The 22,885-nt window shown below is 46.6% G+C and overlaps 1 protein-coding gene across 1 annotated transcript in view; it reads right to left on the bottom strand.

The window, feature by feature from the left end:
- COL22A1 (collagen, type XXII, alpha 1) overlaps nt 1-22,885 on the bottom strand; it is a 283,964-nt gene that overhangs the window by 257,347 nt on the left and 3,732 nt on the right. Inside the window, 1 exon segment of the mRNA XM_006830721.1 lies at nt 22,148-22,714. Coding sequence (XP_006830784.1) covers nt 22,148-22,714 — 567 coding nt within the window.

A 22,885-nucleotide genomic window follows, 5' to 3' on the forward strand; every position in this document is an offset into this window, starting at 1 on the left:
GGAAGAGGACAGCATGCTTGGCAAAGAAAAAGAGGAAGCCCCCTAACGAGATGGATTGACACAGTGGCTGCAGCAATGGGCTCAAATATAACAGCAATTGTGAGGGTGGGGCAGGACCAGACAGTGTTTCATTCTGTTGTGCAAGAGGTCTCTGTGAGTCTGAACTGACTTTACAACACCTAACAGCAACAAGAATCTTTCTGGGAACAGACGGCTGTATCTTCCTTTTACAGAGCAATGGGTGTGTTCCAATCACTGAGCGTTCTATTAACAGCCAAGTGCGTACCACTGTGCCCCCAGGGCTCCTTCTCCACCCTCTGTGGTTGATGTTAGTGCCATTGAGTAGGTTCTGCCGACCCATAGCAACCCAATATAGGGTTTCCAAGGAGCGGCTAGTGAGCTGGAACTACCAACCTTGAGGCTCAAATCAAGTTTGTGGTCCAGCACATGAACCCGCAGCGCCACCTTTGTTGTTGTTAAGTGCCGTCGAGTCGGTTCCGACCCATAATGACCCTGTATCGGGTTTCTGAGCTTGAACCACCAACCTTACAGTTCAAATGGCTTTGCAGTCTGGCGCATTAACCCACAGCGCCACATTGTCTCTGCTTGTGGTGAGCTCACAGTCTGATCTGTTCCAGGGAGCCAGGCAAGAAAAACTGAGTCATCAAAGCAGCGTCGTAAGTGACAGCAACGTGTCCACACTGCTGGGGACTAGGGACACAGATGCCTCGCCCAGTCCAGCTTGGGGAGGTCAGGAGATCTTTCCTGGAAGGAAAGATTTTTCTTAAAGGGACAGTAAGACTTAACTGACAGAAGAATGAAAGGAAATCCCAGCAGAAAGCAGTTGCATAAAAACAAGAGAAAGAACCTCAGGGGGCTGGATGTCAACTGCAGGAGGTGGTTCACCTGCCACCCTTAGGAGCGCCCGGTGAAATTCCGCAAGAATGCACAAAGCAAACCCTCTCAGTCAAGCAACACACTGGAGCCAGCCATCCAATAAGGAGGCCCTTTGTGATGCTAAGAAGGTATAGATAGTATACTGCATACATGACTTAGCTGATGTTTCACCCTCACTCAAAAAGAAAACAATTAAAAAAACTTGTAAAGGAATTAAATTCTTTCTGCTGCCCTGCAAATTTCAGAGTGTGCACTAAGTCCTGCTCCCAGCGTTATATCCCTGACTGGTCTCTTATGTCTGTCTCAGTGTAAGTACCAGTGACACTCACAGTCCTCACATGGCTTCCGGGATGAGGAAGGACTGACTATGATCATTGTTAGATATCATGGAGTCCATTCCACCTCCTGGAGCCCCCTTGTGTGCAGAGTACCAGCCTGTCTTCCGAGGTGTGTCTGGGTGGGTTTGAATCAACAACCTTTCAGCTCATAAATGAGTGGGACTTCTAACAGGTCTGGGGTTAAGGTCAAGTTTTCAGCTGAGGTATATTATGGCCAGCCTTGCTAGTGGAGCAAATTGGTTACCATCCAACACAGACCATTAGATGCTTCAGTCACCCCCTTACTTCTAGGTGCAATGATCTCTTTGCATTTGAGAGTCATAAATGGTTGAGTGTGGAACTGCTTTGTGGCCTCTTTACTTACCAGCAGTGAGGGGAATAGAACTAGATCTTTCCAACGTTGGAGGAGGTATTTTTAACGTGTATCGTAACAGGCACCATTAAGTCTGAGAAGCCCCATGGACTGGGGTTATTTCAGAAACAGCAGGGAGCTGCCGTCTGTCTAGGTCTAAGTATACTGAGGATTTGGTCGCAGAGCAATATTTAGACAACTCCGCTTCAGGCCTGGCAGCTGTGGGTGACAGTCAATTGCTGTAATCCTGAGAGTCATCCAAACACAATGGCCATGTAGTGAGGGTCATTCATATAAAATGAATTGATTCAGAAGTTCTCTCCTTAATGGTGAACAAGTCTCTGAAGGCTAGCGGCTGAGACTGCAGGGCAGCCAGCAGCTCTGCTCCTGTTCCCAGCAGAGGACCTACCAGCCAATCCCAGATGGTCAAAGACCATGGACGTCCCAGAGATGGAAGGTCTTTTCAAAGTCATTAGAACTTGAGAACTCGCCCAGACTGCCTTAAGGCACCAGTCCCAAAACAGCATCCAAATTCCCTTTTGGAACCATCAATAAGCCTCAAAAACTCAAGAGGGTGCACAGGCAATTTATAGTTGACTTAGTTAAGTCAAGACAAATGTTTTGTCCCAAAATACCCCATCTCCTCTGGTCCTAATGTATGAAAATTCCACCCACTCGGAAGGGAGTGTGGAGAAATGCTCAAAACTGCGCTTTGTCTATATGTTTTCATTGTTAGATGCCATCGACTCTTGGAGATCCCATGCACAAAGGGACACCATCTACCAATCTGTACCACCAAGTCAGGCCCTGACTCATGAAGATCCCATATACAATGGGACACAATGTCGCCATCTGGTGCCAACACTGTAATCAGATTTAGATAGGATCCCAGGGTTTTTAATGACTGCTTTCTTGAAGCAAATGCCAGGCTTTTCTTCCTAGCCCATCTTAGTATGGAAGCCCCACTTAAGCCTGTTTAGCATCACAGTAACATGCAAGTTTCCACCAACAAAGAGCTGATGGCTGCAAAGGAGATGACTGGACAAGAATCCAACCTGAGTCTTCCATCTGGAAGGCAGGTATTCTACCCCTGAATCAAAATGGCCCAGTTCAGCTTCTGTAGTTCTGGGTACACCTTTTTTTTTTTAATGTTTTATTGTGAATTATATGATAGTTTACATGGGAGAACATTAGCTTTTCATTCATCCTATCGTATATCATTTCATTGCCATGGTTACAATCCCCTCCATGCATCATCAACCAACCAAAGGGTATACCCTGTAAGCCTTCCCTCTGGGTGTATCTTGGTGTTCCTTGGCTTGTAGATGTATCTTTACCTGGTGTCTTCCTACCCTGGTGGTGGTGATGGTGATGTGGCATGGAGTTGGTTCTGACTCATAGCAACCCTGTACAGGGTTTCCGAGGCTGTAAATCTTTATGGGAGGAGAAAGATGAGTCTTTCTCCCACAGAACAGCTGGTAGTTTTGAACTGCTGACCTTGAGGTTAGCGACCCTATTCTTAACCACTATGGTACCAGAGCCCCTTTCTTACTCCAGTTGTTGTTGTTATGTGCCATGGAGTCGGTTCCGACCCATAGCGACCCTGTACAGGGTTTCCGAGGCTGTAAATCTTTATGGGAGCAGAAAGCCTCATCTTTCTCCCACGGAACAGCTAGTAGTTGCAAACTGCTGACCTTGCGGTTCGTAACCACTAAGCTACCAGAGCTCCCCCGATATTTTCTGCTCTATATAACACGACTCAGAAAGAATTAGATTTAGGACTCAAGGTATGTTGGTCTGAGCTCATTAACACATTTAAAAAGCACCCCATTTCCAAACAGGGTTATATTGGCAGGCCTATGAGATAGGACCTCAACATAACTTCAGGGGAACACAATTCAATCAACGCAAGTCAGTGTTTCAACACTGTACTCCAAGGCCATTGATAATCAACCTTGGTTTTTATGGTGTGAGAAAGAAATTAGGTGAAAAAAGATTTGGCTTTGAAGGTTTTTGCAGATTTTTCTGAGCTGGCTAAAAATTTGAGATGGATAAATGTGGAAACATAGTTTTGTAAATCAGAGTTCCATGAAGTTGTTGGTGAGGCTTCTACTTCATTCTCCTTCCTTTCTTTTCTCTTTTTATTTCTTATCTTCACCTCTTCAGACACATTAGACCCTTTAGTTAGCTGAACAGAAGGATCCATGATACCTGAGCTGAAAAGTAAACACAGGTTGGAGAACATTCTACACACATGGTCTGCGATATTCTCATGAACCAGGGAGACGGTTTCATGGACACCGGGACTCGGACCATAGAGCGGTTGCAAATGCGATCCCCAAACCCATCCCCCACTTCTTTCTTCCCTGTTGAAATAATGACACTTTTGTTCAGAATGGCAGAGTATTCAGTCCTAAGAAAATCCATAGTTGCTCGGTCTAACTCAGTGATGGGGATGCTGTTCCTTAGTTTTTCCACTCTCCTTGCAGCTAGGGACGAACATGTGTTTCAGTTCTGACCAAGGGATCTTTCTGTGGTTGGAGAAGGAGTGATTTATTAAAAAGGTTTTTTTTTTTTTTTTTTTTTGCTTCTTCTGATATAAGGGGATAGATGGGTTTAGCAAGGTTATTTCCACTTCTTCCACTTCTGAATACGAGACATGGTGTCTGGGGACTGTCCTAGAGCACAGTGGAAACAAGGACTAAGAAATACAAACATCTACTTGTTTAAGACACCATAGTTGGGCTTTCTTTACCGGAAGCTGAGTGCATGTGTTCCCTTCCCATGAGCAGCACTTAACAGCTAGGGAAAGGACTGGGAGACCTGTGCACTTTCTGTAGCTGCAGACAATTAGTGAGCATGGTTAGAGTGGATGCATCATTTTCTTAACATCAGAAGCAGTTCTGGAATTAAAGGCAACGTTTGCAGGAGCCAACGTGTTTCTTTAATTAGTTCTTGATTGGTTGGATGGTTTCTTTTCCTTGTTGAAGGCATGAGAGAAAATAAATGAGCTGACTGATTAGAAAGCCCCTGTTGTTGTTACGTGCCATTAAGTCAGTTCCAAATCATAGCAACTCTATACACAACGGAACAAAAACAAAACACTGTCCGGTCCTGTGCCATCCTCACAGTTTACTGCTGCTGTCACTGTGCCAACCCATCTCCTTGGAGGTCTTCCTCTTTTCACTGCCCCTCCACTTTACCAGGCATGATGTCCTTCTCCGGGGACTGGTCTGTCCTCATATAAAATATACAAAGTAATGAGAGATGAAGTGTGGCCATCTGGGCTTCTAAGAAACATTCTAGCTGTACTTCTTCCAACACAGATTTGTTTGTTCTTCTGACAGTCCATGGTACTTTTAATATTCTCCTCCAACACTATAATTCAAATGCATGGATTATTTTATGGTCTTCCCAAGAGATCATTTATTCCAGGTTCTGTATTCTCTACCCATTTCCCTCCATTCCCCCTTAGTCTTTGGGTAAGCAGAGCATCTTAGTCTAGGGAGAGGGACAAGGTATCATTTCACATGATCTGCATCTTATTTCTCCAGAAGTCTTCAACAGAACTGGGTGTTGACTGATCAGGGATATGGCTCTCAGGGGAAACACCAGAGATGTGTTGGGGTTTTTCTGAAAAGACATTTTAATGGCCTTGTCTTTGGTATTCCAAGACACAAAAATGGGCCAGTGTGCTTGCGTATTATGGAAGGAAGAAGGTGTGCACAATATGATCTCTGATATCCTGGTGCCTTACACTACTGATGCACACAATTCTTTCTGCAGAACATGGCACTACCACCCCTGACTCTCAGCCAAGTGTCCCTCCAGCTGAAAAAGGAGGGTGCTGGCAACTATTCAGTACCTCCTGTGTGCCAGTGACAGGCCGGAGTGCTCCCCACAACAACCACTCTCTTGTTGTTGTTGTTGTTGTTGTTGTTGTTAAGTGTACTTGAGTCGTGTCCAACTCACGGAGACTCTGTACAGGGTTTTCTGAGGAGTTACTGGTGAGCTTGAACCACCAACCTTGCAGTTCAAACTGACCTTATAGTCCAGCGCATTAACCCACACCATGGCACCACACTAGGACTCCCACCTAAGAGGAGATTTTGCTCCTGTTGTACAGATACAAACGCTGGGCTTAAGAAACTCGGGCACTGAATTCACCCCTCACAAGAATCAACTTTCAGTCAGACAGCAGACAGGTCTATACGGTGAATAAGAATACCAGGAAAGTGCATGTTCCTCAGCATAATCAACCATATAAGACCAAAAGGTTAGCATTCACCCCAAAACAAATGAGCAGGAAAGGAGACTGGAAGGAAGCAGGGAACGCAGGGAGGAAGTGGGAAGAGGGCTACATCAGTGCTGCTGGTGGTTGTGTTCTACCAAGTCAGCGCCAACACACAGCGATCCAATATAGGGCTTCGAAGGCTACAAAGCTTTACAGCAGCAGAAAGCCTCATCTTTCTCCTGAGGAGCAACTGCTAGACTTGAACTGCTAAGCTTGTGGTTAACAGTCCAGTTCCTAATCCACTTCAATTGCAACTAAGGTCAAGAAACAAAATGTGTATAAACTGTTGAACGCATAACGAATATGCTCTATAAACTTTTTCTCAAATTGCAATAATAATGAAAAGAGAAGAAAACACCAGATAGGAGGGAAATCTGGATTTAAATAAAGGTCTGCTTAACTCTAGGATCAAACTCACCAGCTGCTCCTCAGAAACCCTATACAGGGCCACTGTGAATCAGAACCGGCTCGATGGTATGTCACAATGACAACAACACACACCTGGTGTGGCACTGTAGGTTAAGCATTGGCCTGCTTACTGCAAGGTTGGCAGTTAAAACCCACCGGCCACTCTTTGGGAACCCTATCCAAGGTCTCTATGAGTTGGAATCCACTCGGGGGTACTTCACAAGAAGTCTAGGATCTGGAAGTAGAGAAGGCAGCCGTGTTTCAGGGCATCTGGACCAGTAGAAACAGCCTGAGCAGTCCCGCGGGTACCCAGAGGATGCGATCACTCACATCCATCACTTTCCACAGTGGTGCTGAGTGAGACTGACCACAGATGGGATGTATGACATTCCGAGTGGGCAGGGAACAAGGCGGAGACAGAAAGAGATGGATCACAGCCAGCAGACACATAAGGCACAGAGCCTTTGTGGCTCAGTGGCCAGCCAGAGGCTTACAGCATCACCCGCTTCTGAGGGCCAGCAGACCCGAGTCAGGCAAAGGGCCCAGGACCAGTGCTGACAATGAGAGCAGTCACGAAATGTCCCCATGTCCAGAGAAGTGTGTGCTGGGGCTAAGGCTATGCCACCCCGAGCGGGCCTGATCTCAGATAATGTGTTAAGCATGCTGTGGATTATTTCTGAGCCTCATAACCACCAAGTTCAGAGGGGAGATGGAGGCTCAAAGAACAAAACAGAAGACACAGATAGACGGTCTTCTCAGTAGCAGACACATGTCATTTATTCCTCCTTGTAGCCTTATGGCGTGGGTGCTACTGTTGGCAGATGTGGATGGTGGTGGTAGTGGTGGTTAAGGGCTGTGGAGTTGGTTACGACTCATAACCACACTGTATAGGGTTTCAAGGGAGCAGCTGGTGACTTTGAACTGTCAACCTTGAGGTTGAAACCGACCTTGTGGTCCAGTGCTGATCCTGGACTGAGTCTGCCTTGTGATTGCAGCATGTGGCACCTGACCCTGCTGCATGCAGGCTCTCCACAGGCTGGGTCAACTGCCCTAGGAGATCTAGCCCAAAGGGATTCCAAAGCCTACACCCAAGGATGACCAGAAGCCCACCCCACCCTCTACATCTCAGGCAGTCCCTTCTGACTTGTGGAAGACTCATGTGGGGCCCACAGACTCCATGTCTTCTACAAGCTTTTCTGAAAGTATCTGGGCATACCACTCTGTCATGGATTAAGTTGTGTCCCCCCAAAATACACATTGTAAGTCATAACCCTACCACCTGTGGGTGGAATCTTACTTGGGGACAGGGGTTTCTGGGTTATGTTAATGATGTCATCTCAGAATCCAGGGTGTCTTACTCCAATCCCATCAGAGTGGATAAAGGAGAAAATCAGGAAGCACAGCCTGGGAGAGACAGATACCATGTGGAGCTCCAAAAGGAATGGAGGAATAGAAACTGAAAGAGAAGAGGCCCTTCCCCAGAGTGGACAGGGACCTTCCCCAGAGTGGACAGGGAGGGAAACATTTCCCCCAGGGCCAGCACCCTGAATTCGGACTTCTCACCTCCAGAACTGTGAGTGGATAAATTCTGTTCTTAAAAGGTCCCCACTGACCCTATCCAGAGAAGTAGCAACACTGGAGATGGATGCAGAGATAATGACATGGAGAGAGGGGGCAGCTGAGGACTCTAGACTCATGGAAAGAGAAAATCTGGGTGCTGGTGGCCAGGAGGCAGGCTTGCCGAATGTGTTCTTTGGTTGTTTAAATTATTATAGATTCCTGTGTGTTTTTGTGTCCATTCAAAAAGAAAAAAAGGGAATAGAAGCAAATTCTGTTGAATGGTAATGCACAGAGGATACTGTAATCGTTGCAATGAAACAATGGGTGTAAAACTGATGTTCCCTCATGTAAACTATCACTCAATTCACAATAAAAAAACTTTTTTTTGGAAAAAAACGTCCCCTCTCTTTCTGTTACAGCATCAGGAGGGGTCAAAGACGGGGCTAGGGATGTCGGTGAGCAGAATGCAGGCCTCCCCTCTCCCTCTCCTTCTCTCATGAAAGTCCTTTAGATGTTCGAAGACATATGTTCCAGCAGAGAGAGGGAGTGAGAGAGTGAGCGGCACTCACCCGGTACCAGGTATCCTGCCCTCAGTGACACAAAATCATCAAAAGAACAGGTTTCCTAGTCTGACAGAGGCTGGAAGCCCCAAGACTATGACCCTTGGTCACCTTTCAGGTCTGGAACTGAACTCACCCACATTGCTGAACTTTCAGACAAAGAAAACAAGGGAAGTACACACTCCGTAGAACAGTCCATCATACAAGGGCAGCACTGGCACAGGGACCAAGCTTAGAAGGCAGGAATAGGCAAGAAAGAAGGACAAATGGAAACAGGAAATGCAGGGAAGGAGAGGGAATAGTGATTACCTTGTGGTGTGTCACTAGTGATCACCTTGTGGGGTGTCATGCACTGTCATGAATCAAAATGTGTATGAACAGTGAAATATCATACCAAACTACTGCCATCAAGTATTCTCTATCAAGTTGGTACCGACTCATAGCAACCCTACATACAACACTGCCGGGTCCTGGGCCAACCTCATAATTGTTGCCACGCTTGAGTCCATTGATGCTGCCACTTTGCCAATCCATCTGGCTGGGGGTCTTCCTCATTTTCTCTGACCCTCCACCTTACCAAACATGATAATCCTTCTCCAGTGACTGGTCCCTCCTGACAATATGTCCGAAGTATGAGAGATGAAGTTTGGCCATCCTGACATCCAAGGAGCACTCTGGCTGCACTTCTTTCAACACAGATTTTTTTATTCTTTGGCAACCCATGGCACTTACAATATTCTTCTTCAACACCATAACTCAAAAGCATCAATTCTATGGTCTTCCTTATTCACTGTCCAGCTTTCACATGCAGATGAGGTTATTGAAAATACCATGGCTTGGGTCAGTCGCACCTTAGTCCTCAAACTGACATCTTTGCTCTTCAACACTTTTAAAAGGTCTTGTGCAACAGATTTGCCTAATGCAATATGTCATTTGATTTCTTGACTGCTGCTTCCATGAGTGTTGATAGTTGATCTAAAAAGAATGAAGTCCTTGACAACTTCAATCTTTTCTCCATTGATAAGAATGGTGTCTATTGGTCCAGTGGTGAGGATTTTTGTTTTGTTTACATTGAGATGCAATCCATACCGAAGACTGCAGTCTTTGATCTTCATCAGTATTTTAAGTCCTCTTCATTTTCAGCAAGCGAGGTTGTACCATCTGCATATCACAGGTTGTTAATGAGTCTTCCTCCAATTCTGATGCCATGTTTTTCTTCATATAACCCAGCTTCTCAGATTATTAGCTCAGCATACAGGTTGAATAAGTATGGTAAAAGAATATAACCCTGTCACGTACCTTTCTTAATTTTAAACCATCCAGTGTACCCATGTTCTGTTCAAACAACTGCCTCTTAGTCCAGGTACAGATTCCTCATGAGAAAATTTAAGTGTTTCAGAATACTCATACTTTGCAGTGCTGTCCATAGTTTTTCATGATCCACACAATTGAAAGCCTTTCCATAGTCAATAAAGCACAGGTAACATCTTTCTAGTATTCTCTGTTTTCAGCCAACATCCATCAGACATCAGCAATGGGATCTCTCGTTCCACATTGTCTTCCAGCTTGAACCTCTGGAAGTTCTCTGCCAGTGTTAGCTTGCAGCCATTTCTATATTATCTTTAGTAAAACTTTACTCTCGTGGGATATCAAAGACATTGTCTGATGATTTCCACATTCCATTAGATCACCGCTTTTTGGAATGGGCACAAATAAGGATCTCTTCCAATCAGTAGGCCAGACAGTTAGTTGTCTTCCAAATTTCTTGGCAGAGATGAGTGAGTGCCTCCTGTACCACCTCACTTTCCTGAAAGATTTCAATTTTTATTCCATCAATTCCTGACGACTTGTTCTTTGCCAATTCTTTCGATGCACCTTGGACTTCTTCTTTCAATATCATTGGCTGTTGATCATATGCTACCTCTTGAAATGGTTGAATATCAACCATTTCCTTTTAGTACAGGGACTCTGTGTATTCCTTTCATCTTCATTAATTTGCCAAGAGAATCCTTCAAAAACAAAAGTTGAGGCTTGAGTTTTTTCTTCAGTTCCCCCAGCTTAAGAAATGCTGAACGTGTTCTTCTTTTTTGGTTTTCTGACTCCAGATCTTTGTACATTTTGTTGTAATATTTGACTTTGTCTTCTCGAGTTGATCTTTTGAAATTTTCTGGTCAGCTATTGGACCTCCTCATTTCTTCCATTTGGTTTAGCATGTCTACACTGGAGAGCAAGCTTCAGTGTTTCTTCTGACATCCATTTTGATCTTTTCCTTCTTTCTTTTCTTAATGGCTTTTTGCTTTCTTCATGTATGATGTTCTTGATGTCATCCCACAGTTCTTCTGGCTCTCGGTCTTTAGTGTTTAATGCATCAAATCTGTTCTTCAGATGATGTCTAAATTCAAGTGGGATATATTCAAGGTCATATTTTGGCTCTCATGGACTTGTTTTCATTTTCTTCAGTTTGAATTTGATATGAGCAATTGATGTTCTGCCCAAAATCTGCCCCTGGCCTTGTTTTGACTGATGACATAGAGCTTTCTCTTTCTGCAAATGTAGTCAATTTGATTTATGTGTATTCCATCTGGTGAGGTCCATATGTATAATAGTCTCTTATACTGTCTAAAGAAGGTATTTGAAATGAACAAATCATTGATTTTGCAGAATTCTATCATGCGATCTCCAGCATCATTTCTATCACCAAGGCCATATTTTCTAACTACTGATTCTTTTTCTTTGTTCCCAATCTTTGCATCCCAATCACCAGTAGTGATCAATACATCTTGATTACATGTTTGATCCATTTCAGACTGAAGGTGTTGTTGTTAAGTGTCATCAAGTTGATTCTGACCCATAGCAACCCTGTATAGTGTTTCCAAGGAGCAGCTGGTGAGTTTGAACCACCGACCTTGCAGCTCAAATGGCTTCCCTGTAGGCCCATGGATATTATCATATCACAGCCAGTGTTGTACCCATGACTGATCTGGATATGTTCTTTTTGACCATGAATGCAACACCATTACTCTTTAATTTGTCATTCCCAGCATAGTAAACCATGTGGTTGTCAGATTCAAAATGGCCAATACCAGTTCGTTTCAACTCACTAATGCTTAAGATATCAGTGAAATGCGTTCCATTTCAATTTTTACAATTTCCAATTTTCCTAGATTCAGACTATGTACATTCCATGTTCTGATTATTAATGGATGTTACAGTTGTTTCTCTTCATTTTGAGTTGTGCCCCTTCAGCAAATGAAGGACCTCTAGGCTTTTCTCCCACAAGCTTTACTCCATTTGTGTCATCACGGTCAACTCTACTTTGAGGAGGCAGCTCTTCCCCAGTTGCATTTTGAGTGCCTTCCAACCTGAGGGGTTCATTTTCCGGCGATATATATATATATATGTATATATTTCCCTGCTATTTATAAGGTTTTTAGTGACTAAATATTTGGAGCTAGTTCGTCATTCCTTCTTCCTAATCTGGAAGGTCATTTGAAACCTGTCCACCATGGGTGGCCCTGCTGGTATTTAAAATACCGGTGGCGTAGCTTCCAGAATCACAGAAACTCACACACCACCACGGTACAACAAACTGACAGACTGCACAATGAAATATCAAACCAAACTATTGCCATCAAGTCAATTCTGCCTCATAGCCACCCTAAAAGACAGTAGAACGGCTACCTAGGATTTCCAAGGCTATACACTTTAGGGAATCAGAGTGCCTCATCTTTCTCCCTCAGACCACCATCCTTCCAGTTTGCATCCCAATGTTTAACCCAGTGCATCATATGGGTTGCTCAAATCACAATAAAATGTTAAAAAGAAAAAAGAAAAAAAAAAAGAGGAGCCCCAGGCTCCACCCAGGTCAGCCGTGTCAATTCCAGAAACTGCCAGAGACTTCTGCACCCCTTCTAGATCTGGATATGCCAGGCACTGGCTGCCTCCCCAGAATCCTGGTCCTCTACATAGGGATCACTGGGTCCCCATGCTCTAGACTGTGGATGGCGTGGTCAGGGCACCAAGTGATCTGAGGGGAAGTCTCTGTGCTTTAGAGGCAGCCGGCTGATGGAGACATGCAAAGGATGCCAGAAAGAACCCCACAGGGACCAGCAGAGAACTGCAAAGCCCAGCTGCCGCCCCTCTCTCCTCGTCTCTTCTCCAGAGGGGCACCTGCAGCAGGTATGAGGCACGGGGGTCTGTGAGGCATGGGGGTCCGGCACATTGGGATGCTTTCTGGTGTGCAGCAGGCAAGGATGTTGATCTCTGTAGCAAGAGACTCTCACGGGGCCACTCTCCTGTGCCCACCCCATGTATGCTCCCTGGAGTGAAGCAAAGCTGATGAAAAGTCAGAGGGAGAACTGACCCACAGGACAGGGAAGGAGTCCTGAAGTCCAACATGTCGGTCCTCGGCTGAGCACTTTCACCACTATGCCACTAGGTCTGAGTGCACAAAGTACCCAGGGCATGGGGCCCTCAGTCCCTGTGGATTCTTGCATGGAGCCCACGATATTGGGGACACATCCCTTCACCCACGTACCCTGAACTCTGCAGGATGTGGAGATGTGGAGGATGGGAAGGTGGAAATCCCCGAGGACCTTCTGTTGGCTTCCATCCTAGTTAGAAGCTTATCAAGCAGGTCTAAAAGTGAAAGGAAAACACACCCCGATTCTGTGCAGACGTGGAAATAGAAAGCCTAAGAAGGACCAATTGTCACCTGCATTCAGAGGAGGCTGGCAGTACCTTTCTCTCTAACTAGAGTGGAGAAGACTGCAGGCAGAGACAGGGCCACAGGCGGTCTCTGAGACCCGGCTCCTGGTGCCGCTCTGACCCTGACTCACTCTGGATGTACACTGGCCATCCCCCATCCCATCCTCTCCCCTTGGGTCCTACAGGTCTCCAGGAGGGAGGACAAAGAAGCTCAACTTGTTTGTTTTCATTGTTTCTGCTCCAAAAGTATGAGACCTGGGGTCAGACTGTAGCCAGATTCATGTGTGTCCCACAGTTGGAGCCCAACACAGGAGAGGGTGATTCTGGGCCCCTCCAATTGGGCCCTACAGGTGGGTCTCCACTGCCTGCAGACATGGGCGTGGCCAGCACAAGCTCCTCCTCCTTCCCTCCTGGGTCCTGTCCCTCGGGGGTGAGGGTAGGATTCCTGGAATGGCCAAGGGCTGCATTCCTGTGTGGGATTCCAGTACAGCATGTGATCATGGCTGCTTCCAGAAATCAAAAAGGAACAGCTGGGCTGGTACAGGCAGAAAGGCAGAGCCTCCAGAGTTGGGGCTGAGCCCTAGCTGGGTGCACCAGCTCACCTCCAGTGCACACTTCCCATGTGGGACCAGTGCAGGTTGCAGAACTCATCAACTCTGTCCACCCAGTGCCTCTGGGACACTACTCCCTGAAGATCTGCTGACAGAGGGGTGAGCCTGCATGGGGCTTTGATGCCAAATTGTTTTCCACAGAGCAAGAGGGAGTAGGAAGAAAGGCCTGGTAAACTACTTCCAAACATCTAAAGACCACAAACACAGCCTGATCCCATTGTGAGTCAAGCGCCCACTTAATGACAGATAACAACCACCTGGACCCTCTGAGCTACTCCCTAGTCTATGCAGTGCTCATTCCAATCCATTTTCTAGTTAACAGCACATGTGTACTTCCAGCGTAAATAAGCCAGCAATTGTTCTCTTGCTTACATTCCTTCAACGGGCCTCCAGAGTATGCTCAGCCTGTAACAACGCACCAAGCTGAACAGGCTGTGTGCACTTCCAGAACATTTCTTACAGTTCACAAAAACTTTAAAATGAAACTCAACAAAGACTGCAATGGCTCACCACTGAAATCCAAATAGAACTCCAAATCATTCCTATGGCCAGGCCACAAGACCTCACAGCCACTGTTCCATCCTCTCTCCTGGTCCGTAGTCACTGCCCTGTGTTCTCTCAAGATGATTCAGGAAGGTGACCACTGCCTGTCCTCTCTACTGGTCCATTTCCACCACTCTGTTCTCTCAAGATGATTCAGGAAGGTGGCCACTGCCTGTCCTCTCTACTGGTCCATTTCCACTACTCTATTCTCTCAAGATGCTCCAGAAAGCTGACCACTGCTTGTCCTCTCTACTGGTCCATCTTCACTGTCCTGTGTTCTCTCCAGGTATGTTCGGTGCCGATGTCCTGGAATTTCTCAATGATGCTGCCCCCTCTTTGTATAGAGTTCCCTCCACCTGGGATGCTCTCCTCCTCCTTTTTGTTCACTTTAACTGCACAGCCTCCAGGAAAGCCTCTTTTGTTCTCTTTTATCAGAGCCTCCCTGGTCAGTGTCCCGCAAAACATGTATTATAGCTTCCAGGCCTAATTTTCATTCAACGTTCATTTTTGTGTTGTTCTGTTCCTGGCTAAGATATAAACTTTATGTGGACAGGAACCCTGGGGATCATATTACCCAGTGTAGTCCCATGACCACACATTCACAATGTCCAGCTGGGGCTCAGTATTTGTGAGGGAGTGAGCTGCGGAACCCCATCCCAAAATATGTACTGGAATCCTCTCCCATATGGCTGGGACACTGGTGGTACTGTTGGTAAGGCATTGGATGGCTAACTGCAAAGTTGGAGCTTCAAAACCCATCAACCACCCCAAGGGTATCTGCTCCTATAATTTTTACAGTCTAGGAAATGCTGTATAGGGTCACTATGTGTGGAATCAACTCTGTTGTTTTAATGCTTGTGGGTGGAAAGAAGTTTCCCTTGTTATATTAATCTCGTAGTGTAGTGGTTACGAGTTGGGCTGTTATCCTCAAAGTCAGCAGTTCAAAACTACCAGCCATTCCACAAGAGAAAGATGAGGCTTTTCTATTCCCATAAAGATTTACAGCCTCAGAAACCCTGTACAGAGTCGTTATGAGTCAGAACCGACTCCACAGCACACCACCACCACCAGATCAGAGCTGTTACTGGTAGTGTTGCTAAGTGTAGACTGTCTGGTTCCCACTCATAGCAACCCCGTGTAGGCTTTCTGAGGAGCAGCTGGTGAGTTTGAACCACCCACCTTGCAGTTCAAACCAGCCTTTTGTCCACTGCTTAGCCCACAGTGCTATTTCAGTCACTGCTGATGGACATAAAAACAGATCTGACACAGACAAGGAGCTCGGGACTTAGTGGTTAAGGATCTGGCTGCTAACTGAAAGGGACTCACCAGCCCAGCTGCTCTGTGGGAGAAAGATGTGGCAGTGGGCTTCCCTGAAGATGACAACCTTGGAAACCCTATGGGGCTGCTCCACTCTGACCTATAGGGTCACAAACGAGTTGGAGACAATGCCACAAAACTGGGATTTTAGATACAGATACAAGCTTTAGAAAACAAAATGTCCTGTGAGGATTCACAAGAGGACTCCTGGTGTGGTGCTGTAGGATCAGCATTAGACTCTGAACCACAAGATCAGAAGTTCAAACCCACCAGCTGCCCCTCTGAAACCCTATACAGGGTCATTATGAGTCAGAAGTGACTCAACAGTACTTAACAACCAACAAGAAGCAGGAATGGCCAGGCATGCCAAAAAGATGGATCTACAATATGGCACAGACCCTGACTTGGAATGAAAGCTTCCAGAACTATCTGGAAATATATGCCTGCTCTTTGGGGCCACCTCCGCATGGCAGTTCTATTAGAATCACCATAACAACTAAAACAACAGCTAATAAATATCTGCTGAGTCCAAGAGTACAATGCTTGTGGCATGGCTACAAGGTGGGGGTCTATAGATCCATGTCTCAGATGAGAAAACTGAGAGTCTGAGAGGCCGTGGGGTCCTCAAGGACAGATGGGCAATGGATGAGAATCACCGTCACATGTGGCCAGTCTATATTGGGCACTCTCAAGTCCCGTGGGACTTGCTCTTCACTCAGGAAGTACAAACTGTAGGCAAGCAGTCAAAGCACCAACCACTTGTGCCTCCAAATACAGATGATTGGTATGGCTGGTCTCCAATACAATTTCATTTACAGAAATTTACAATTGGTCGGATTTGGCCTATAGACTATACATTGGTTTTCCCCACATTAGATCAAAGCAGCAGATCTTCCCTTCCTGAATGGACTGATTTCCTTTACGAGATTCATGATTGATGAGCATCTGGCTTGATTGCTTCCTGTGACAGGCAGCTCACTTCCGCACATGTTCTGGACACTTAGATTTAAATTTTTTTTAGATTGTTCTAAACATACCATTGCTAATGTCCAATGGATCTTGGCTGAAAGAAGGGAATACAAGAAAGATGTTTACCTGTGCTTTATTGACTACACAAAGGCTTTCAATTGTATGGATCATGACAAGCTATGACAACATTGTGAAGTATGAGTATTCCTGAACACTTAATTGTGCTCATGAAGAATCTGTACATGGACCAAGAGGCAGTTGTTCGAACATGGGAACACTGAATGGTTTAAAATTAAGAAAGGTGTGTGACAGGATTATATTCTTTCACCATACTTATTCAACCTGTATACTGAGCAAATAATCCAAGAAGCTGGGTTATGTGAAGAAAAATGTGGCATCAGGATTGAAGGAAGAATCATTAACAACCTGCGATATGCAGATGATACAACCTTGCTTGCTGAAAGTGAAGAGGACTTGAAACATTTACTAATGAAGATCAAAGAACACAGCATTCGGTATGGATTGCATCTCAATGTCAAGAAAACAAAAATCCTCACCACTGGACCAATAGATAACATTCTTATCAATGGAGAAAAGATTGAAGTTGTCAAGGACTTCATTCTTCTTGGATCAACTATCAACACTCACAGAAGCAGCAGTCAAGAAATAAAACACATATTGCATTGGGCAAATCTGCTGCACAAGACCTTTTTAAAGTATTGAAGAGCAAAGATGTCAGTTTGGGACTAAGATGAGCCTGACCCAAGCCATGGTATTTTCAATAACCTCATCTGCATGTGAAATCTGGACAGTGAATAAGGAAGACTGTAGAAGAATCGATGTTTTTGAGTTATGGTGTTGGAGGAGAATATTGAAAGTGCTATTGGCTGCTAACAGAACAAACAGATCTGTGTTGGGAAGAAGTTCAGCCAGAGTGCTCCTTGGAGGCCAAGTTGGCCAAACTTCATCTCTCACTCCAGTGCTTATCCTACACAGCAAACACTGGCATGTCACATGCTCAGGGTCTAAAGAGACCTTGCTAAGCACTGCCCAGGCATTAACTCATTCTCCTCTTTTCACAGCTGTATAGGGTCACTATGTGTGGAATCAACTCTGGGGCAGTGGGTTTGTTGTTTTAATAGTGAAGGACTGGAACAGAAAGCGGTGGGGTGCTCTCACATTTCTTAGAGAGTAAGGAAGCAGAGCTCGGGGCCAGCCAGGTATCCCAGCTCACATGCTGTGGCAGGACCAGGGCATCTCCGGCCTCCGCTGCCCACACACGCCTAATGGACTCACATGTGTTCATGTGCTCTGACTTCACATACCTGGGATCTACTTCCAGGACTATGCCTACATGTACACAGAGTCCAGCCCAAGATAGCCTCGTGTTGTGTTGCTATAGCAACCCAGAACCTGGAAGCCAATGGAATCATCGTCAATCCAGGAATGCTTAAAGAAATGACGACCCCGTCCTCACAGTTGAATAAGACAGGCTTGTTAGGATGGATAAAGACAAACCCACTGCCACCAAGTTGATTCTGACCCAGAGTAAGCCCTCGATAGGGGTTCCAGCCCAATGTCTAGCCCACGGAAGCACCAGGGAAGGCTCTTTATGAAGAATAAGACGAGGCTGTGTACCGTGATGGGAACTGAGGACCTCTGGGGTTGTACGCCTTCTTTTTGATTTTCAGACAGAAGCAGGAGGCAGGCAGGGGCACGGATTGAAGTACCCAGGCTCACGTCCAGCCTTGGATCTGTTCGGACAGAGCTGGAAAAGTATGTTTTTCTTCCTTGATTTACATAAATCAAACATAAGTGATGGGCGGGTTTTAATTTCTCATCATTTTCCTTCATTTCTTAATCAAATTCTGCACCATGTCGTCAGAAATAATTAACCCAATGTCTACATCTAGCAGCTGGTATCTGTCAGCACACACGGCCTCAGAAGACCTCCCAGTGACCTTTAGGTTAACCGTGGGGATGCAGGAGTGAATTGCTCCTTGAGGCTGAGTAGGTCCCACATGCCAAACCACAGACATCTACGTGGCCGACCCAGATGGCCTCTGGATCCACCCAGAAGGAATAGCTGGGTGGGTCACCTCATGGCCACACATGTCCCTAGATGTGTGCGTGTGTCCGGAGTTTACCATGAGCCTCTGGGCTGGGCAGAAGCGTGTGGTATGAAAGCCAGCGTGTGGTCAGAAAGGCGTGGTCTCTGCGCTCTCAGAGAGACAGTGTAGAGGGAGGCATAGCCTCAAAGAAGTTCCCAGGCCTGATATGCCACCCAGACAAGCCACCAAACAGCCTCAAGGGGAATGGTTATTACAGGGGGTTGGAGAACAACTCTGTGTTTGACTTGTGGACTGCCAGAAGAACATACAACTCAGCCTTTGAAAAAATGCAACCAGAATATTCCTTAGACATGAAGATGGTGAGATTCCAGCTGGTTTTCTTTGGACATGTTGCTGTTAGTCATTGTTGTTAGGTGGCACAGAGTTGCTTCTGACTCTTAGTGACCTTATACACAACAGAACTAAACACCGTCTGGACCTGCGCCATTCTCACACTTCTGGTTAAGCTTGGACACGTCATTAGAAAAGACCAATTTCTAGGAGAGTTTATCCTGACTGGTAAAGTAGAGGATGAGCAAAAACAAGAGAAATGTCTCAAACACACCAGTGCTCCTACGGATGATGCAACGCCAGGTAATGTCCTGTCCTTCATAAGTCAGGGTCGAGGGAAAGGTGGTCATGAACAACAATTGCTGCCTGTTGAGTGAAGACCTGTGACCGACCCCTGGATCAGTGTCTGAACTAGGGGGACGTTAGTCCAGATAGGTCTGACCCTCTAGGTCTGCCTCCTGGAAGTTCCCCATCGCTGTCCTCCAGCACCATAGCCTTGGTGCACTTTGCTCGGACCTCAGGTCCTTTGCTTCTTCCACAGATAGTTCTCTCTGCCCGGGACTCAGTCCATCAGGCTAATATAATGGCTCCTTCATGTCATTCTCAGATCAACTCATTTTTTCTTTCCTCAAAGAGACCTTCATGTAGCAGGAGACACAGAGAAGAGTTAAGTGGACAGAGGCAAATACTATAACTGTTGGTACGTGGAGGGGATTGCAATCATTGTAATGAAGCAAAGTGCATGTGATTTGTTAAATGTAAACCTGATGATCTGTTCTGTAAACCTTCTCTCAGTTCACAATAAAAGGTCAAAAACAATAAGACCTTCACCTAACCTACCCACTCAAAACACTGGAACAAGGGCCTGTTTTATTTCCTTCAAGCGTCTATCACTGTATGGGATTCCCTTGCCAATTTACTTGACTATTTAGTAGTAATCACCCTTCCTTTCTAGAAAGCTAAGTGACACTGTAAAAGCAGGCTCATTCACCACTACGATCCTGTGTCTCAGAGCAATTCCTGGGATATGTTGTTGTTGTTAAGTGCCCTCTCATTGGTTCAATTCACAGCAACTCTGTGCACAACAGAACAAAACCCTTCCCGACATTCACCGTCCTCACAATTGTTGTTATAGTTGAATGCATTGTTGTTGCCACTGTGTCAACCTATCACATTGGGGGTCTTCCTCTTTTTCACTGACCCTCTACTCTACCAAGCATGACATCTTTCTCCAGGGACTGGTCCCTCCTAACAACATGTCCAAAGTGCAAAAGAGTTTCATCATCCTGGGAGATGTTATTTTGTTGTTGGTAAGTGCTGTTGAGTTGTTTGCTGGAATGCTGTTTCACTACAAAAAGAAACAACTGCCAAAATGTTGTCAAGCAAATGTCATAATCAACTAAATTGCCACGTGACCTGGCCTATCTGCGACCCACAGTGAAAGCTAGGTGTGTGTGTGTGTGTGTGAGGCAGGGGAGAAGGGGGGCCTCAGTAAATCCCAGCGTCCACTCCTAGCCTGAGTGCACGCATCCCTACAACAAGCAAACTTGTAGAGATGCAAAGCCCACACCACAGGCAACTGGGAACCTTGGGGGACCCTGAAGTTCTAAATAAAGTGCACAGAGACATATACTTATTCAAATGCAAAATCTGAATTTAAAAATAAAGGTTTTCTAGTGACTTGTGTGGTTGTCAGGTGCCGTCAGGTTGGTTCCAATGCACAAGGACCCTACAGGGCAGGGAAGAGCTGCCCCCATAGGGCTGTTAGGCTGTGATCTTTACAGGAGTAGGTTGGCAGGCCTCTCTCCCTCAGAACAGCTGACATGAACACTAAAGGAGGAAAATGAAATTCATCTTCCCTCACAGGAAATATCTCAGTGTCCACCCTTCCTTCTCTCACACCCGCTTCTCTCTCTCTTTCCTTCCCTCTCCTCCTCTCTCTCTGTTTCTCTGTCCTTTTGGCAAATGTAACATCCAAGACTCTAAACTCTCCCTGGGACTGACATGGAGCCAGTTGGCAGCACATCGCAGCAGAGGGCGTTGGAGACAAGCACATGGAAAGACAGGAGAGACCCTCTTTTGACCCTAATCCCCACTAACAGCCCACTCAAGAGCTCAAAAAACAAGATCCTGGAACACACTCCCTGCCTGATGGGACAGGGGACCACCATGGTGTCCCCAAAATAGCAGTAGGTGGAGGCCCTTCAGCTGTGGCTGGCATTCCACAGGCTCACTTACAGCGGCCGATAAGCTATATAAAGGTTGTTTGGTGACCACGACAGAGCGGGTGGAGAAAGCTAATTACAGCTGAGGCTGTGGGCTGGTCCTCAGCCTCTGCCCCAAGAGCTGCAGAGAGCAGAGGTGAGCCTGGGTCCCCTGGGAACTCCAGCCAAGCAGAGACAGGCAGGAGTTGGCACAGTGGCAGACAGGGGCTAGCCTAGGACTGCCTCAGGAACCTAGGGCAGGGGTGAGGGACCTTGGGAGAGGCATATGCATACTTCAGAGATAAGGCAGGTTAGTTCCAGATTAGCGAGACAAAGCAAGGGCTGCCGGAAGCCGAGTCGTGTGTCATTTTCTGGCTTACTAATTTATAACAAAGTGACACTAACACCAGTCCTTCGTCTATGAAGTGAGCAATTGCACAATGAAAGAGTTTGAAAGATTGTGAGAAGAACTCAGATAAGGCACAGAGACATGAAGTGACCACAGGTTGTTGGAAAGATGACACCAAACAGATGTGCTCCATACAGGGTGACCACCACCCTTCAGTATGTAAAACTGCAGGAATAGCTGCAAAGTGCAGCAAAGCAAAGAGCAATTAAACAAGGGGTGGTCGTACAGAGGGCAGGGGCCTTCTGTGGCTGAGAAAGCAATGGGCACCTTTTGTAACATCCGCCATGCTGATCGAAGCCTGAAGGAGTCATCATAAAATGGAGATGATTTCTTCATGGGCCCTGGGACTCAGGGAACAGCCACTGGTCATTGTTAACCAGCGTGCTCTGTCCTGGGCTCGAAAACCTGCTCAGTAATTAAACAGCCAACAGGCTTACAGAAGGGAAGTGGGGAAAGACGCGAGCTCCCAGGGGTAGAAGATGAACTGAATCTAGGCTCCTCCTACCTATCATACAGCGCCACAACAGGCCTCTGGAAATGGTGACCTTGTTCCTGTCTGCTAAGGGACCCCCTTACTTTCACACAGGCGACGCCTCAGCTTGCCACGGATCTTGTCGATGGCATTGAAGTCGGACACGTGGAAGACGTGTGCGGACTTGGGTTCCGAGGCGATCTCCTCCAGCTCCTCCTTCAGTGCCTCGCCCACACCCACAGCGAAGATGCGGATGCCCGCCCGGTGCGCGGCCTTGGCGGCGTCCAGTACCAGGTCCTGGCTGCGGCCGTCGGTCAGCAGGATAGCCACCTGCTTGAAGGCGCGATTGCCGGGCCGGCCACCAGCCTGCTGGGAGAAGCTGTGGCTGGTGATGTAGCGCAGCGCGTCCCCCGTGTTGGTGTGGCCCCCGTGGTAGGCCAGTAGCCGCGCGGCCGTCTTGACTTCCTCCCTTGAACCAAAGCGGCCCAGTTCGAAGGCCATGGTGGGCCGGTCACTGTAGCGCACGACGCCCACGCGTGTGCGGTCGGGGCCCACCTCAAAGGTGTCCACCAGGTTGGACACCCACTGCCGCACCTTCTCAAAGTCCTCCTTGCCCACGCTGGAAGAGGTGTCCAGGAGGAAAACCAGGTCATAGTGCACACTTTTGCAACCTGCAGGGCGGAACGAAAGAATGATTGAGTGAAAGGGGTCTGGGCAGGGGACCATCGAGTCACACACCCCTGACACCAACACCCACTTTGCCTTTCAATAGCTGGGGGACCTTGTCTCCTGGTCTAACCTGGGAGCTGCCGAGCCCCGACTGTCAACAGGCCATGAGGACG

Source organism: Chrysochloris asiatica, unplaced genomic scaffold, assembly GCF_000296735.1.
Source record: "Chrysochloris asiatica unplaced genomic scaffold, ChrAsi1.0 scaffold00001, whole genome shotgun sequence".
NCBI lineage: Eukaryota > Metazoa > Chordata > Mammalia > Afrosoricida > Chrysochloridae > Chrysochloris > Chrysochloris asiatica.